This window comes from Vigna angularis, chromosome 10, assembly GCF_016808095.1.
Source record: "Vigna angularis cultivar LongXiaoDou No.4 chromosome 10, ASM1680809v1, whole genome shotgun sequence".
Classification (NCBI taxonomy): Eukaryota; Viridiplantae; Streptophyta; class Magnoliopsida; order Fabales; family Fabaceae; genus Vigna; species Vigna angularis.
The window spans coordinates 1,062,043-1,081,483 of record NC_068979.1 but is presented as its reverse complement, the minus strand read 5'-3'; the positions used below and the strand labels follow the sequence as shown (position 1 = coordinate 1,081,483).

The 19,441-nt window shown below is 34.2% G+C and overlaps 3 protein-coding genes across 4 annotated transcripts; all 3 read right to left on the bottom strand.

Annotated features, from left to right (window-relative positions):
* Positions 1 to 776: 776 nt before the first annotated feature.
* LOC108320922 (TOM1-like protein 1) lies at positions 777 to 3,689 on the bottom strand. Its single transcript, XM_017552520.2, has 3 exons — positions 2,947 to 3,689; positions 2,550 to 2,819; positions 777 to 1,408 (listed from the first exon to the last, which is right to left on the bottom strand). Exons 1-3 carry the CDS (start codon positions 3,463 to 3,465, stop codon positions 989 to 991), a joined length of 1,209 nt encoding a protein of 402 aa, XP_017408009.2. The 5' UTR covers positions 3,466 to 3,689; the 3' UTR covers positions 777 to 988.
* A 1,780-nt stretch (positions 3,690 to 5,469) lies between these two features.
* Positions 5,470 to 14,802, bottom strand: LOC108320909 (uncharacterized). The gene is made up of 13 exons (XM_017552507.2): positions 14,096 to 14,802; positions 13,936 to 14,004; positions 13,749 to 13,856; positions 12,429 to 12,506; positions 11,891 to 12,055; positions 11,327 to 11,374; positions 9,864 to 9,970; positions 9,712 to 9,780; positions 9,377 to 9,425; positions 7,640 to 8,274; positions 6,462 to 6,659; positions 6,208 to 6,328; positions 5,470 to 5,903 (listed from the first exon to the last, which is right to left on the bottom strand). Exons 1-13 carry the CDS (start codon positions 14,495 to 14,497, stop codon positions 5,832 to 5,834), a joined length of 2,121 nt encoding a protein of 706 aa, XP_017407996.1. The 5' UTR covers positions 14,498 to 14,802; the 3' UTR covers positions 5,470 to 5,831.
* Positions 14,803 to 16,025: 1,223 nt separating this feature from the next.
* On the bottom strand, positions 16,026 to 19,187 carry LOC108320897 (heat stress transcription factor A-1b). 2 transcript variants are annotated; one of them, XM_017552491.2, is made up of 2 exons: positions 18,828 to 19,187; positions 16,026 to 17,510 (listed from the first exon to the last, which is right to left on the bottom strand). In XM_017552491.2, the coding sequence occupies exons 1-2, from the start codon at positions 19,044 to 19,046 to the stop codon at positions 16,332 to 16,334; spliced, it is 1,398 nt and encodes a 465-aa protein (XP_017407980.1). In that variant the 5' UTR covers positions 19,047 to 19,187; the 3' UTR covers positions 16,026 to 16,331. The 2 variants fall into 2 exon arrangements, 1 of the variants encoding a protein (XP_017407980.1); XR_008245620.1 differs by having other exon boundaries at positions 17,449 to 17,510; positions 18,457 to 19,079.
* Between the last annotated feature and the right edge of the window lie 254 nt (positions 19,188 to 19,441).

The following is a 19,441-nucleotide window of genomic DNA, read 5'->3' as shown; positions in this document are numbered from 1 at the left end:
AAAAATATGTTCATGAATGTGATATAAATTAACTCTAACAAAATTTATTGGTACGCATGAAGAAAATTGTTTTAGATACTTCACCGCTATAATTTGACCGAAAAAGCAGCGTTTTAGGTGTTAGCGTGCCTGTTCACGCGTCAAACCCAACCCAATGTCTCTGTCATAATTGTAACGTGCTTTTGTTACTAACATTAAATTAAGCACGCCGTTTCAAAACGCTACATTCTTTCTTATATTGTATATCCATTCTTCCAAAACGTTATCATTTCTTATTTTCCATATCTGAATGTGTGACAAAAGACGAGCGTAATCACATGTTCATATCATGTGCCATGATGCCATGTCATATCTATCGAAGGTTTCTCCTAAAAAATGACGTAACTGCGTTACCAAACGCGCTTCCATTGTGTTGTTGCTGGGTGCAATGCTCAACTGTGCTTTTTCCTTGACATTGGAAGATAATAGATTACTCCGAAACGAAGGTTTTCACATTCAAAACATAAGGATATCGATACTAAAAACATCTTTTTTATAATATTTTAACTATCATTTACAATACTCCACAATCAATAATAATAATTATAAACACCCACCTAAATACATAAATAATATTAAAATATTGTAAAAAAAAAGGTAGTCACCAAAACATAAAAAGTAAATTGACATTGTTAAAGTGCAGAAAAAAGTAGCCTTGGTGTTATCTAACTAAATTCTGATGTGGCATTATCATCATACATGAACAAGAAAAAATCATTGTTATGTAACAGATGACAGAGAGTGAACGAAACCTCGTTGAAATTATCCAGAGTTTCCCATGTATATCTTGTCTGTAGATCACTTATATACCATAATGCAAACATAAGTTGCACACAAAGTGCAAAAAAAATAATGGAGCGAGCAATCTTCAGAATCAACATCTGGATATAAAAGTAACGTGACATTAAAACCACTCTGTTCTATATTCATCGTAAATTAGTATTGCAGCTCAGAAAGAGAAGAGATCATCTTTCGATGATTGCTGTTTCTTTGTATCGTGTCCCCCATCTGATGCTTCACCACTTTTTTTCCCAAAAATCATCTCATCAAGATCATCCATCATGTCATCGTTGCTCCCTCCCTGGGGTGTTCTTGATCCAGCGGGCTTTCTAATCAAGGCATCTTCTTTAATATGGCGTGGTGATTCGTCTGGCTCCACAGCAACTGGTATCATGGCTGGTTCAGGCTGAAGTGGAGCAGCTGCAGGCTGCTTCAACTCTTCGTACTTGGTCAGAACCTTCTCAATCTCATCGTTAACGTTCAAGGCCTCAAAAAGCAGTGCTTCATTATCCCCAGCAGTTTCAACAATTCTCTGCACAGTAGTTTGTGACCGACGACACTGCTGTACAAGTGTGGAGGTCAAATCATCCTGCAGATGGAAGAAATGGTCACATTTACATTTTTGGCAATTCATCAATGCCTGATTCAATACGCTTCTTCTCTAGCAAGGTACATCACATGGTTAAAACTGACTTTTATTTGCGGAATTTGCAAGGGTAGTTTAGAATAAGTTCTTGACTGGGTGTTGCCTAATTAAGTAAATAGGATAATTAAGAGATTATTGAATAAATGGCATCCCTCTTTGTAGTACCCATCATCCTAATAAACCAGTAATTCAAAATTTCAGATAAAGAATACCCATCACTGCATTATCATGGCCAAGGGGGATAATAAATCTCGATACTGGAAACCATACAAGATATAATTAACTTCAATAAACTATAACAAGCATTACCAGTTCATTTTGTTTCTTTGGAGAGGATATCATTACTATTATCACTGAAAACATCATCAAAAAATCGGTTCCCTCAACTGCCTATGGAGAAGACCAATTTCTTAAGTCTATTTCAGTTTTACAACACTTTTTAAATTTCTATACTTCAAAATAAAATAATCCAAAGAACAAAGTCTTGCATTGACAAATACCACTGACGATTTTTTATGACTATATATATATATATATATATATATATATATATATATATATATATATATATATATATAGTGTAACACATAATTCTAAACCAATAAAAGATTTTCAAAAGAACAAATATTTACATAGTAAAGTAGCTCAAGATAAACACTGACCAGTCAGAGTAAAATACGGAGATACACTGGACAAAACCTTGTGAAGATAATACCCAAGTGGTTTACGTTTACAGTAGATGACACAATATCTACAATTTTTCCATCACCAGTGAGTTCAAACTGACAACTTTATAGATTTAAGAAAACTGTCCGCTTTCGTATTGTGAAAAGCACAAGACAGTAAGCAAAACAGAGGCCATCACAGCACAGAGGAAATTTTGATGAGAGAAAAGGTCATGCAACAACATCAGAGGCTATTAGTTACAAAAGCAACTGAAGTTATATCCATATTCCATCCACAAATAACAGAAATCGGTCGTAATCCAAACCTAAATTACTTATGGTCAAAACCAATCGAGAGCAACGAAACAACACATTCAAAAATAGCAATTACTAACATCAGACCACCACAACGAATATACCTGTAAAGCATCCTGTTGCGGCGAAGACGACAACACAGTGGAAAGAAGCTCAATGCTATTTCTCGCAACATCAAAGGCTTCCTTAGTCTGTTCAGGAGAAAAACTCTGAACAGGAACATCATGCTCAAACTGCCCAGGAACATCATGCTCAAACTGCTGTTGAAGACTGACATCAACCTCCGTAGCAGAAACTGAACGAGGCGGAGTGAATATAGGAGCCAAGCTTTCATTGTCACGACCAGGAAACCTTATACCCCTCGATTTCAGACTCTGAAAAACAACAAAAAAAACTCCTAAATATAACAGAAAAATTCTCACACCAGTTAATTAATTCACAGGCTTTGGTCTCAAACTGTTTGAATTCAACTAAAAGTGAAGACAGAAACAGAGAGAGAACCTTGTAAGTTTCTTCAAAGACGGGGAGATATCGCAACTCGCCGGTTGACTCACCCCAGGCTTCGATCATCATCAAGGCCTTGTTCCGGTTGTTGACGACCGTCTGGGGGTCGTCGATGAGTCTGACCATCTCGTCGAGAACACGCTCGGCGGCGACCTCGGAGAAGGCCTTCTCGCAGTTTTTGACGCAGGTTTCGAGGAGGACGAGGGCGAGGTACTGAACCCTAGGGCTTTTCACCATGATCCTCTTCTTGATTCCCCTTATGAGCTCTACGCTGGAGAGCTTGTCGGTGTTGATGAGGTCGCAGAGATCGAGGTTGAGGGCCCAATCGGGCTCGTCTAGGGCCTCCGAAGTGGCGTCCTCCACCAGCTTGTCGGCCTGATTCGGGCCCTGGAAGAACTCTCTGACCTTGAAGCTCATCGAACTCATTCCCTCACTCATCTTTCGACCCACTTCCACTCCTCCGATTTTCAGACGCTCCCCCAAAGCATTCACTTTTTCCATCAGATTATCGCTCATCTTCTGATTCTGATTCTGATCCAAACAAGATCAACGGAAAAGGGTTTTTCACAGTGAAGTGTTCGGTGCTCTCAACAACGCGTGACGACTGGGCAAAGTCTACCCCTTCGCAACGCAACACTCTGTTTTCCCCCTTTCCCTTTCTCTGTTGTTTCCTTTTAATAGGAACAGAGTGTTTTAACTTTTCTTTAAAAATATCATATTTAGGGTTTCTTCTCAATTCATATGTTAAAATAATTTAATTGTTTAGATTTTAAATTGTAATGTAATTAAGTGGATAGCTTCATTTAGACTTCAGAGGTACTTTTTCAGTCTTCTTTACCATCTTCCAAACTTCCTTCTCACTCCAAATTCATTATTCCATAACTATTTTCTTTTTTCAAACTCCTTTTCTTCTAAAATTCTTAGTGTTCTAGTCAATTTGTCAGTCAAATTACCTCATAGATTGTGTCACTTACCAACAACTAAGTGTAAATGAGTTGAGTTTTCCCCTATTCTTTAATTATATAATCAAGTTAAATGTGAATCACCCTTAAGCTTTTTAGTTAATTAGTTAAATAAATTCAACGAAACACTATATACGAGTCAATATTGTTGTATTCTTTATAACGAATTCAGTAAAATCCATATGAATTTTTTGAAAAAATATAGTTTCTTTTATAAAAATAATTACCCTTTAAAAAACTATTATACTTAACTTGATGAATTAGTTGAACAAATGCATATCCACCTGCTCCATTTTCTTCTCTCTTTTTTTTCATATTTGTTTACAAGTTTTATCATGTTTAAAATAAGTGGTTGCATAAGTTCATCCTTTATAACTGTGATAGTTAATAAATGTCGTAAAAAAATTCTTCCTATGTATTTTATTTACAACAAAAACTCCTCTGTTTCATAGGTTTGAGACGAATAACGAGTGTCAATAATTCATATAAACGTACATTAACCTATACATGTGTGTATGCTGCAAATTCATTTCGTGTGTGGTATTTGTATATTTACTTATTAAGTAATATGTTTGCCTGTGTTTTTTACATAATATATTTGTTGAATTTTAAATTTTAAATTTTAAGGTTGATTTGAAAATTTTAGAAGGAGATGCAAGAGAGATTGTAATTCAATTTTTTTTATTAATAACAAACATGTATTGATGATTTTTTTTTATTAATATTAATTGTTTCCCTACACTATGCACATAGAAATAAATAAATCAAAGTAAATATTGAAAGTAATGAGAAAATAACAACGATACAATATTTATACATAAAAAAGAAATATGTATTATGCAATTTTGAATTCTTTGAACATCTTTCATTTTAATTTTTTTCATATCTTTAAGGACTTTGAATTTAAGAATTTATTTTTATTAATACCATTCACTTTTCCAAGAAATAAATACAAAGGAATCACACAGAATAAATTTTGTGCATGCATTAATTTAATAATAATAGTAGTAATCACTTAAAAATAATGATAGTAATCAATAGTTTGTTGTGTTGGGTCTTTTGTTTGTTGTGATTTCCGTTATATTTTCATTTTACTTACTTATTTTGGTTTGTTTAAAACTGAATGATTATATTAATTATAATTATAATTATAATAATCACTAACAAATCAGCGTTACATCATAATTTCAACAGGGCAATTATGACATTCGATGACAGTTTTGTCACCACTTAAAATATAAGTTTTCATGGCTGTAATATCTAGTTCTGATTAAAAAGAAACTATTCTTCAATGTTATAATTGTGACTGAAAAAAAACTAACATGTACCATATCATAATTATGATGATTTACATTTTAAAGGGATGAATGTCAATTTAATATAATTAAATTTTCTTCTCACTTTATTTCTCTTTTTATCCAAATAAGAAAAAACTCTTAATTTTTTCATATTCACTCTTATTTCATCAATACAAAGATAGAAAAGAAATGTGCATTTCTAAGCATGGATAAAATCTATTTCAAATACCCTTTTAATGTATTCAGCAAGTAAAGAAAGATAATAAAGAAATAAAATATATAAGTATAAATTCTCAATGAATTAGAGTTAACAATAATCTCAGAAGTGAAAGCAGCTGGGCGTCCATAAATAGGTGAAGGTGAAATCTTCAAGAACTCCTGTTTTCCTTTCATCAAATTTCTTATCCTTTTTCTTTTGGTTAAAAACACTATTTCATCTCCTATCTAAAGCTAAAAAGGGGACAAGATTTGCACATTTGAGAATAATGACTATTATCCATAACCTCTACAAAGCAAATGACTATTACCAATAATGTCTATTCGTGATATAATCAAAATACCTGAGCAGGACAACAGAAAGAAGTGAGAAAGGAGTGACGTTACAAGTCGTACAAAAACCCATTCATTGGTTACTTCCATCACCGTTTCTCAAGACCCAAACAGAACCTTTTGAAACACATAACTCACTCATGACCTGAAATTGTTTCAGAAAAAGATAAACAAACGACCATTAGGATAATAAACCAGGAAAACATCAGTCAAGCTTTTATTTGCATTCTATCCATGTTAAAAAAATCATTATCTACTTTCAAATTAATATGGCTACACAGGTGACCTTCATTCTCTTTTATCTTGTCTAAAATATCAAAGTCTCAAGATAGATTGTGCAAGGTTTCCTGTCTTTGTGTCTATTTACATCATATCCATGCCTAGTACTTTTGGTAAACTACAAATAAATAAGTAGCATACCACAGCCAACTCATGAAAAAAAAAATCACCTTGTTATATTCGTTGTTAGGGACCTCTCTACCCAGTTTTCTCCTTGCAGCTTCAAGTATCTCAGCCTTCTTGAGCTTGGCATTGGGTCCACTTCCACGAAGCATATCAATTACAACATCTCTACAGAAACAGATGCAGTCCTTAGCATTATCTAACAAATGAAATATGCTACTTGTTTTTTAAATTTTCAGACCTCCCATGGAATGAAAACATTTTCCTTTTGGGGGTAGAGGTGAGGAAGAGAAAAACCAACCTGAATGGATCATCTTGTGATGATTTCAATACATAATAACCATGGATTTCACATGAAACTTCATTTATGACTGCCATTAACTCATTATGTGGACCATCAAGACTGTGAGCCGCATCCACAGCAATTTTAGAATCTCCCTTTGAAAGCATGGCTTTGGAAACTGCCATCTCACGCAATCCTTGGCATATCACTTTGAAACTGCCAATATAAATAGAAACAGCAGAAGACAACTGTCAAACAAGATAAAAATATAGAACTTCTGTTGAGCCAAATTATATTCAATGAAGGAGAATTCCCCCCTCATGCAATTACTATCACCATGACTATAAGAGTGACAAACTGGTCAGAAAGATGCATACCACTGAGGTGAATTTTCAAGGACTGGCATCAGCAGCTTACAACCTTATCCCAATTTAAATAAAGATTTAATCCAAATAACCAATTGCCATGAAGAATTTGGTTTGAGGAAACCACCAGACATTAGCTGACAAAAAAGTAGTTATTTATAAATTTAGCCCAGAACCATAGCCACCTCATTTCTGCAACACGTACACAAATTTTATCTCTCTTCAGATCACCCACCTATGTCGAACTGAAGTCCCTCAATATCACTCCAAACAAACCGTTCAAAACAAATATTCCAATCAGCAAGACATTGGAATAAGAAAGAAAACATTGTTTTATTTGTTTTTGCAAAAGAATATTAGCTCAAAAGATTTCTTCAATTCACTGACTGACACTTCCAGCCATAAGTACCACGGCCAAAGAAATACAGCAGAGTTTCATGTGGCTTTACACTCCCTCCTGTACAAAATAGTATAAAATTCTTGATGCCACATGGGACCTAGTTGCATGCCCAATGACTGTTGTGAGCACAGCTTGTGATCTCTTGGTGTCTTTGCATACTATATCAAGAAAAGCATACAATCCAGAACACGGGGATACAACATTTTAAAATATATGCATAATACAACATAAGGTGTTAACAAAACACACAAATCTTATGTAACAAAAGAGAAAATTGATTTCTTCAATTACACAAAAAATAAAAATAAAGCACGTGTGTGGAAAGTGGTATGAAGTTAACTACAACTATCGCGCTTCTCAATATTATCACAACAATAATTTCAACATGGGAAATCACCAAAGCAAAAGGATAGATGTCTCTATAACAGTACCTGCAAACTTTGTTAGTCTGAAAAAGCTTCTTGAGGGCAATTGGTAGAGCATGTCGGGTTTCATTTGACATGGTCATTTTCCCAGTAGACACTCCAGCCAGACTTGTTCTCCCTTGATCAGAACTTGCTGATTTAAGAGCCTCATTGTTTACACCTTGGTTTGCTACAGCACTTTTACCAATTTTACGTTTTCCAGCATTTGATACAAGACCAGGTAAATGTTGTTCCAAACCTTTGAAAAGTCTTTCCTGTTTTTCAACAATATCTGGATAGAGTTTTCTGAATGACTCATCAGGTCGCTCTTTGAATTTCCAGTAAGGTTTTGGTTCTCCAGCAGATTTATCAAGATTAGCTGTTTCCAAGCCAAATTGCTTCAGGAACTCCTTCACATGAGTAGTAAGTTCACCTCGAACATTCATATCAGAAGACTGAACTTTCAAATTCTTGCTAAACATTAGTAAGACATAATCTCTGGCCAAAGATTCTGCGCCACCATTAGGATATAGCAATGAACTTTTTGCAGTCCATAGTCCCCACAACAATATTGCATGTTGCTGTAGGAATTTTAGAATTTCCTCCTCGGAATATTCAGGAGCAAAGTGTTTTATAGCACTGAAACGCTGTGGTGTATATGTCTATCATAAAGAGCAGTGTTAGGCAAGTTATAAAAAGTAGCACAGAAAAACATTATTCACGAATAGAAGATTACAGCACAGAAGAACTAGCTGATTCAATTCACAAACAAATGAATTTTTATATGGGGGGAAAATTAAAATCCCCTACCTATAATATTCATAACCTCTTTTGAAATCATTGTTACTTTTGATATGTATTATACGAAATCTAACTATACATCATACTTTTGACTGTATTTAGGTTAATACTGAACTTATTTTTAAAACTATGCAGTCCATTGATGTTAACTTAAATTTTTGCATTAATTTATTACTTACGGATATGTATAAAATTTTTGCATTAACTTATTACTTACGGATATGGATAAATATTCAATTATCACTATTTCAACTACAGTTAAATTAATAAACTGAATACTTGCTTTAATTCGTTCTGTAACCAATCTAATTTTAAAGACATTAGTTGTGATGTGTGCACTACCACCCAAATAAGCAAGTTCATTAATAATTAAGACCAGTGTTAAATACAAACACTTTTCATTCATACTGAAAGCAGAACTTCAGTGTTTGCAATATTATCAATGAGCAGTTTGGTGCACATGTCCATGTTATTTGCTATAAATATATCCACTAATAACAGTTAACACACATAAAACACCAGTAGTGAATTGGGAATATGATAGGTTCAAGGGAAATGTTTATATTAGGAGAAATAAAAGGTACAGACAGTTATAACTTTCTGTGGGTAGGTTTTGTTGTCTTAGACTTTTATGAAGTTTGTGTAGGAAGTCAGTTTGGGTAGGTTTTTATTTGATTTTGTACATTCTGAAAAGAACAGGAAGAGTGGAGAGTCTGGTTCTCTCAAATAACCAGAAATTTTATGTGTTTGGTTTCTCCACATCGGAGGAAATCTGGTATGTTGTTGGAATAAAAATCTGCGGTTTCTAAAGCATTTCATTATAGGTCTGAATACCTATCAGAATACAGAATATCTTCTTTAAAAATAAGAATGTAGTCAACTATGAACAAGCATAGGAAGTAAGAGGAAGAATTCTAGATCTCAATGTCCCTATCTCAATAAAAAACAAATAATGTTACAAACCTTCAGCATTTTCTTAAGTCGCTCTTCCACGGGTAATGATAGTAGATCCCTAAATTTGCATACACACGATAGTCAGAATTACAAGTCAATAGCAATAGAATAAACCAATAAAGATAAACAATGTAGAATTATAAGAGCAAGAAACATAATATCAAGAAGTCAACAGAAGCAATAGAAAGTATATAACAATAACAATAAATATACAGAAAAGGACAGACTAGCAGATACAGAAGGACAAAGAGTGAGTCCTACATACAGCTAATGGAAAACCTTTAATAAAAAATGAGGGGGCAAAAATTAAATTAAAAAAATTTGACATTCAAGGAAGACGGCACCTTTTAGAAGGAGCCTTTGATAAATTGTTGCTGGTTCCTCCAGGACACAGTGCGGTAACATAATCAGACCTGAATCAAAGATTTACAAACTTCAAAAATTCAGTAATTCACATATCAGATAAGAGTGCAAAAAGAACAATAGGACATATTACGCTCTCATTGTGAAGTTTATAGGAGAACTTTCTTGTCCCATCATTTGCTCCAAATATCTAGAGGAGAGATCACTCTTGCAGCTATGGTACTTAAGAGGTAGCCAGTTCTTCACACGATGTAGAAAAAAAACACTGATTAGAACAGGAACTTAAAATAAACGGAATGTTATGAAACAAAATCACTAATAAGAAATTCTTGACAGAAAATGCAAATATATGGAACTATTTCATACTTAATTTAAGAGGAGAACATGTTATTTATCAATGTATCACAAGTTCGTTACAGATTGTTCCGTGCAAAAAACACAAAATAACCATCGTCCTAATCCTACATCCATTATTCATGGTCATAACCATAAACATTTATTGAAGTTGTTAGAATATATGAATTTCATCTTATAAAAATATTTTATTGTATCTTAGAATGTCTTATATTATCCTCGAGGATTAATGGTCCTATTTCCTTACTGTCCCTTAGGATTTGTCATCATATAATAATAGAAAAAGGTTATTGAACAATAAAGAGTGCATGTAGCCAGTAGCTTAACATTATAGCCAGGCATGACGAAATACAGAGATTTTGTGGAGATTAGTTAGAGAAAGGGAAGGATTAGAAATTATGTAATCAGGAGCTCCAGCGTACATAATCCAGGATCTACAAGAAAATGATAGAGAGAAATAAACTTAAAAAACTACTCGATTTAGAGACTGAGGAGGAGGTAGTTCTTGATGGACAGCCTTTAGTTAAAAAATACTCTTTGCAATCATTGTCTGACAATAAGAAAAACTTATTCTCTTAAAACTTCATCCTTTCCCTCGAAATCCAACGTCTACACTTCTGCAAATGTTAAGAAAAATAAACTGGGAGAGGAGGGAATAGAAATTGCATTCAGAGTATAGTTGTGGAGACAAAACTTTGACAAGGATTAAAATGAACAAACTGACATATTACTAGATTAGGAGAGTTAGAGATAATTCTTGAATGGACAGCCTTTAGTTGAAATACTCTCTGTAACCATTGCCTGATAAGAAAAACTTATTCTCTTAAGAAGGAGATCCATCCTTTCTCTCGAAATCCAACACTAATTTGCAAACGTTAAAAGGTATGAACAGTGGAAAGAGCAAATAGAAAATGCACTGAGAAATAATAGACATGAAACGGGGAAGATGACTCTCACAACAACCCAAAAGGGCAACCAGCAGAATGCAGCCAAAAGTAATGACTGTCTGACAATGAGAAGAGGGTTCACTAGAAAAGGGAGTGGTAGCATAAAGAGGCAGCTTTCCCAGCTACAAGACTACTTCGTCTGGCCAAAACTTCCAGATGGAGACAACAGACAGGCCAAGTCTGAGGAGCAATGGACTTGTACTGAAACTCAACCTTGCATAGACAGAGCAGATGCACAGCAGAGACCAAAAAACATCATATGTAAATCACACAGCAGGATTAACTACTATAGTACCTCATCCTCATCATTCTTTTGCTCAATAGATGGTTCAGTTGGCTTATTCTGCAACAAAGAAGAAAAATATATTAGCTAGAAGGAAATTAGCTAACAAGCCTTAACAAAATACAAGCACCAGAAAAAAAATTGCAAGATGGATTGATACTGGAACAAGACAGCTTGTAAACTAAACACACAAGATAACAAAATCTGTGTCTAGTTTCAAGCATAGTTGGCACAAATAGAACCAAAGTGCTAATTGCTAAATATTAAATTTAGCAATTTATGAACAACAAAGCCAATGATCTTGTAAGTATGCAGCAGCAACCAAACATTTGTAACTTTATTATTTTTGGGGGGACATACATGCCTATTATGGATTTTTTAATCCTACATTTACTTGAAATAAACCAACCTAAAATAAACCACCTAATTATCTAAAAAAGTGCAAGGAAAAATAATTCAAGATTGCCAATGTCATTGTATGAAAACTATAATTCCGGCACCTTGCTCTAGTAAAATCAAATTTAAACTGACATAATAAAATAACTATGATGCATGAATGGAAAAAATACATGGTACCTGCTTCTTTGATGTAGCAACAGGCTTTTCTTCATTAGAGCCCTCAATTTTGACTGTAGCATTTGCCCCAGCTGAGGTGACATTCTTCCTTTTTGAACCACCAGAATTCAGATGATATAATTTTGGTCGAAGCTGCACAACTGCATGAATTGGATGCAGGTGTAACTGTAACGAAGAAAAAGGTAGGCAAATTTACATTTCTTTTCTAAAATAACAATCAACTTGAATATCACAAAAGAAAAATTCATAAAATCATCATGCTCTCAGAAGATATATATAAACAAAATGTTGGTGGTAGACACATAATGCGTCTGAACTATATAATACTTTAAAATGCTAAATATAACCATCTGCATTTTAATGAAAAGCAATCAATTTTGCTGGGTGAATCATTCATGATTCTAACCTGATAAGTCTTTACAAGATTATGTTCAATTATTTTTCTTTTAAGGTAGTAATCCAAAGTTTTCCCATTTATTTCAAGGCACGCTTTTTATTCCTTGTTCAAGTCATAAAATAGAATGGGGTAAATAATTACCTTATCTCCCATAAGAAGCCCAGCAGCAGTTGCAGCTTGTCCACCTGCACGAGGTGGCTTCCATGAAGTTGAATAAGTCTGAAGAGAATTAAAACAATTGAATCATACTTACAATGCACACAATATAATGCTTTTCCAATACACGTAACAAGTACAAAATAAAAGTACTCAATTGTAAGCATCAACTTCAAATATTCTTGTGTGTTAAAAGTTTATCGGGGCAACTTGACAAACAAAAAGGTTTAGCATACCATGGAATAAAAAAAAATAGAAATAAAGAACACATCAACACCAATCAAACATTATATCACTAGTTGAAACAAGCTGCATGGATCAAAGTTCAAACAAGTATTGGGGTCAACAAAATTAGAACCATTGTACCATTGGTTCATTTCATAAAGATTTCACAAAGTTTTATACTAATACATTGGTTGTCTAACACAACCATTTAAAAATATAGGAAAAGTACTTCTGATGAGTTTAAGTAATTCTTTGCAATATTTCACGAAAACAATATGCTTTTTGCAAAAACTGCAGCAGGTTTTCTGCTAATTGGTAAAGCAAGCTTTTGACAGGCTAAATTTTCATTGCACTTCCCATCAATATATGAAGAGAAGCATAAACTAACTATGATTCTCTTAACAATACCAAATTAACATATTGAAAATTAAGTAACATTGACAAGCCACAAATAAAATGACGTAATTTAAAGTAATTCCGGCCCCATCCTTTAACCCTCATTTAAGGGGCATCTAGAAAAGTTTATGTGGGCTTAGACAATGGCTTATAACTCCTATAAACTATTTTTAACTTCATTAAAACAGATTTTGAGTGAAGTAAGACTTTTATTGACAAAATTATAACATAAGTTCAGATATCCAATAAATGTATAACTAAGCCATTTATCAAAACACGACCAAGATGTCCTAAGGAAAACTAGCAAAAGTAACTAGGTTTGCCAGTTTCACACAACTTCGCACGTGCAAGTGTAACCAGCAAATAAGTATTTTGAAGGATGCTAATTTCAAACAAGTAGGCAAGATATCATAAAGGAGCACTAATATATCCAGGGAATAATGGCTTCTAAATTGCCAAGCCCGCATCAAAACTACTTTCGTCTTTCTCCATAAAATATTCAATAGAAATACACTTATATTGCTAATTTTAGAGCCAAGAAGCCCTAGAAACATCGTCATCACTTGTTTAACCAAACATCTTGGTTATTTTACTTTACTCAGTGTGGTTTTGTAAGACACACTTGAAATGCAAAAATGATGTACACCTCATCATAGACATAATCGCAGTAATAAAGAAGTAAACCTGCTTGGTGACGTTGTGTTTGTTGGCAAACTCTCTGTCAATATTACTTGACTCCATTTCAATGGGTAAATCAAGCTCCACTTCTGAACTCTCTGGTTTCAACCTTACCTACACAATAATAATTAAAAGGAACGTTAACATGATTGATATCCCATTTTCCTCCAGAAAAACTATTCAACAAACATACCTCTTCGCATCTGTCATCTATGTCGTAAGGTCGCCAACTAGGTCTCAAGGGATACTGAAAAACATACAACTAAAAAGCGACAAGGGAAAATTACTCTCAAATTATGAAAAAAAAAAACTGCAGAATCGAACAAACAAAATGGCGTGAGCGAAACGCCAACCTGAGTCTCGGCATCAATAGAAGGTGTGAAGAAAACGTCAATTTCGCGTATAACTGTGTCTTCGGGAGTATCTTCGTCCATGGGATCATCTCGCCCTGCTTCTGCTTCGTCCTCGGGTTCAGATTTCGGTTCCGTTTCCATTTGGACATCGGTGTTGAGTTCAGGCTTTATATGAATTGGTGACACTGTTGCTACGCCATCTTCGTTCTTTTTGACAGTTGCAACGAATTCTTGAGGCTCTGGTTTGGAGATAGATGGTTCGGGTTGGGGTTGGGGTTGAGGTTCAGTTTTGGGGCCAGGTACCACTTTTGGTTTAGGTTTGAGCTTCGATGATTTTGGCGCGAACTTGGAGACTCTAGAAGCGGCCTTCACTGGCGCTTCTTCTAAGTCGTCGAAGTCCATAGCGTGGAGTGCTTAGTTGCTTCACGGCGGATGCGACCGATTACGGCGGGTCAGGTCGCCGAGGGACGCGGCGGACGGTGGAGAAACGGTAGTGGCAGTGGTAGTGATAGTGCCCTTAGCCTTCTGATATGAGTAAATAATTTTTGACGCTACTGAAATTAAATTTTGTTAACCTAGGAATTGATTCACCTAAATCTCCCCTTTTATTTCGGTGAGGTTTTTTAATCAATACAAAAAATCTTATATTATATCATATGATCAAAGCTAATTTCTGATTACATTTTCTGCATAAACTAAGGGATATTTTTGTAATAATACAGAAATAATATCTGATTCTTGAGATAGATAAAATATAACAGTGTAAGATCTTATTTATATTTCCAAAGATAAATTCAAACTATCACAATTGCAAGATGAAATATATCATGTTGTTTATATATATTATATTGTATATTTTATAATATACAACCATTATGAGAGACTTTTATTTGGTGAATATAATTAGTTTCCTTGTTATACTTTTTAATATATGAATATTTTACCTTTCAGTTGTGGACAAAATCATTATATTTAAATTAGTTAAGGTTTTCGTCTAATTTGTGTAATAAATTTTTAATATAAAATATTCTAATATTATAAATATACATTGAATAGAATATAATTTTAAAGATAATAATATCTGAGTTTATATTATTTTTTTAACATAATTGTATTTTTTTACTTTAGACAGAAACTTTTAGGATCATTTTAGAAATTGTTTTTCTTTTATGATTGAAATATTTTCCTTTTAAAAATTATAAATAATAGTAGTTGGTATCAAATAATTTATTGTTTTTTAATGTAATGATTACATAACAATAGACTTGAGAATTAAAAGATATTTGCTTACTCGGTTAAAATAACAAATTTATTATAACCATCAATAAAATTTTAGTTTTCATATAGACCCAAATATTTGTTTTGTTCTAGTTACAATTATTATAAATAATTGTATTTACAAGCTAATTTATTTGGGATAAATAACCCATTTAATCTTTAAATGTATAACCCACTTAAACTAAATAAATATTTATTATAAAAAAAACTACTTTCTTTTTTAATTTAGTAGTAATTATGCAGCAATCCAAGAGCTAATAAAAGTATTGTACTGTTCCAAAGGGTAAAGGAAAGTAGCAGCAAGCTAGTATTGGAAACTAGTGGCACAATAGCCAAAATTCAAAATACATAGGATATATATGAAGTTTCGTAGCTTCGTGTTTTTAAGCCCCTAATCACAACCAAAGCACACGACATTTCAGCCAGATAAAAGAAAAGGCACTGATCAAGTTGTTGGATGATATCTGTCAGCTTTCTTTATGTATACATATGTAAGATGACTTTGTCTGCTCAGCAGCAAAGGACCTAAACCTGTGTAGGAATCATGAACAGAAAAGCGTTGGAAACTAAAACATTACACTGCCCAACTTCATTTCATTTTCCCCAAACCAACCAATTCATGCATATGTTAAGAGCAAAGAAAGGACGCATATAATTGCCATGTCGATACAATTAGGTTATAGATATATATATGTCAAGGGAGCAATGAGAGTAAATTCCCGCTCCAACTCTTACACCACCTTGTTGTAAGTTGTACCAAAATATGGATATGGAAGTACATGTGAAGTAATTTTCTCTCTTTGGTTACACAGCAATTGAGCATGATAACAACGAGAGGAGATTTTACACTTGTTTTAGTAGAGGGAACTACAGGAACCAGTATGCTTATAATGATGTATAAGTGAGATACTCCAGTCTAAAAAATTTACCTTCAGTTGCAAGAAACATATCTACACAATTAGGACTTTGATGCAAGAAGTCCCATCTGTTTAGTAAGATTGTCAACATGCTGCATCTTATCAACATTTTTCTTCTCATTTTCCCTTTCCAAAGGCAAACCCTGGTCTTCAGTCAGACCACATCCTAGAGTGCTAAATTTAATTTCCTCTGCGTCTCCTGTAAGTGGGCTTGGCCTGAAAAACAACTCCCAGAACTCATCATCGATATCAGGGAGTTGGGAAATTCCATCTGCATCGGGTGAAGAATAACCAGCTTCTACAGTGTGCGGTCCATCCAAAACAGATGACACATCTATCTCCGCCATGTTCCCCTCCACACCATTCAGATTATGATTCAATAAACTGCTTGCAGCTTCCACCCCTTGACTCTGACAAAAGCCCAAGACAGCAGGTGAAGATTGCACCTCGGATATACTGGGCATACAATTGACGGGAAACTGGGAGTCTACTTCCATACTTGTTAGTTCAGAAACAGGAGGAACAGTAGAAAGGGTCACATTAGAAACCTGAGTGGATGAACTGCTGCTATCTGATGCAATGGTAGAAGGGATATCGTCAATGAGAAAAACATCAGGGTTCTTAATTGATGATTGGGTTGCGGTAGAATTGTTTATCTGCAATATCTGGCGAAATAATGATTTTGCAGCATTGTTTATGGAACTCTGGTACTTGACTACGTGTCCATCAAGACCACTATGGAGACTGTTGGTGGTTAAATTATCCTTCTCCTGACTGTGGAGCCTCCTCTTTTTATTAGCCCCGGTGATATGTTTCTTACTTTCATTCTGCTGCTGTACAAATTGAGCTAAGAAGCCAGGGCTGTGCATGGCCTTTGCTAGGAATGACATCATTTGCTGCTGGCGCTGCTCCATTGACTGCACGCGTTGCCCAACATTTTGCAACTGGTTATCAGTCACTTGCTGTTTCTGTCTCAACCTAACTAGTTCCTGCATAAGAACATTCTTATCCCTTTTCAGTATTTCCACCTCTTCCTCAATCCCAAATTTTCCCACCTCGACACATGCTCTAACAGCTGATTTTTGCACTTGAGATGGTTGCTGACTACCATTTATATGGGCAGATTTACGCCTACTAATACTTTTTAGAAGTTGTTTTTCCCCTCTTAAAAATCCTTCATTTGCAAATTCCCATTGATCTGGATCAACCTTCTTAAAACCCTGTTTGTCAGTCAAAAGGAAATCATTCAATAATATAGATTAAGAGAAGAAAATATGTGTAAACTAAACAGTAATCTGTTTCTGACATAATCCACCTAAATTAAAATTACACGTAATACTAATAATAACTTGTGAAGGGGAGATGGCATGTGAAACAATATTCTTGATGAGTGTGTGAGATACAAGTAATTTACTTAGATAGCAGTAGAATAAATTGTGATAATTAATTAATTCTTTCAAGAGTGCAAACCAAGGACCTATATTTGACATAAACTATCTCCTTATTACATCATTGCAATATATTTCTACAACACATAGCCAAAGGTTGTCTTTAATCACAAGTTTCTAAATTATATTCTATGATCCCTTTTTAATCAACCTACCCTAAAGCTACCATAGTCACAATTTTAAATTTTGCACACTAGTAGCACCAGCTAATGTATCCATCCTTTTTTTCAATCTTTGAATCGGACCATGTCATTGCTCAAGTGTATTAACAACAAAACTTAGAGATGATATGGACTCTCGTAAATTGTGCAGCAGAACAGGAAGGCCTAGAACGATTAATTACGTATTGTTCCTAGTATTATCGAGTATCATAAGATTTTTAACTTAAGCAGCCAGTCTCACAACCAAACACCAAGAAGGGGCAATTTCAATCATGGTACAGACAAGCTAAAATTATTCGCAATATCTTCTATCAAGATAAAATTGCTTTTAATCAGAATTTACACTTGTAGTTTTCTCGTGATTTACTGAACTTAACTCCTAGACAACAAAAACCTAGTTCAGAAACAGGGGAAAAGAGAGAAAGTAAGGAAAACAGACTGACAACATCTTTAATCAAGGGGTCATCAAACTCGGTTTCCTCATACACATATTGGCATATTTTAACTAGATATAGAAAAAAAGTAAAAGAAAAATTGAGTTCACTTTGCTAACTTACTATGCAAACCCAGATCTAACCAAAATTTTGCGAAGCTAAGCCAAATTTACTAAAGTCGAGCATACCCAATGAAGGTGTAATACTGACCTGCAAATTCGAGATTCATACCAATCAATGAGACGCCACAGTATTGAAAGATAGAACGTGCTACATGGAATGAAATAAAACAACAAGATAGGGTTTCCCATAAAGCACAAATATAAAACCCAACAGAAAACAACAAAACCCTTCAAATCCATCGAGCGCACAACAACAAGAAACCACGATCCCTCTGACCCCGAAACAGAAAAACAAAATAAAAGAGAAAATTAGCAATAAAACTAAGAACAATAGTACAAGAATAATCGGAGGAAAAGTGAAGCGATGCCCACATAAGTATTCAACTGTCTGACGAAGCTGGAGAAGTTGTTATGCTTAAAATGTTTGGGCAAGATGTCTGTGGCAAACTGGGGAACGTTCCAGACAACAAAGGTGTTGTTGTGTTCGCCCCACGACACGACGGAATCGGTGGAGGGGTCGTCTACCATGTCGTAGGTTTTGCTCAGAAACGGTGCCACACAAACACTGCTGTTCCACGATGCTCCCTCCATACCAGATCAACACTGATTCCTATGCCTAAACCAAAATTTAGGTTTTGCCTTTATTGCACACAGAAGAAGAAGAGGAAGAAGATAAACGGAAGGTATCACGCACTCCAAACAACTCTCACTCCTTTCACTTTAATGTCTCTCTTCTGCGTTTATTTATTTCATTATTATATTATGTTGTTATTTTAATTTTTTCTAATTTTTTTCTCTTACTTTTTTTCACTTCATTTCATTTCTTACTTTTTTTTTAAATATTAAAAATAAATATCATCATTTAAACAAAAATAAAATATACTTATAGTATTGTAGTAATTCTTAGAGTTTATCCTAAGTATATTTGTTATTTGTTGAATATATTATTTCATTTTATTGGACTATTGTTGAATCATCCATTAATG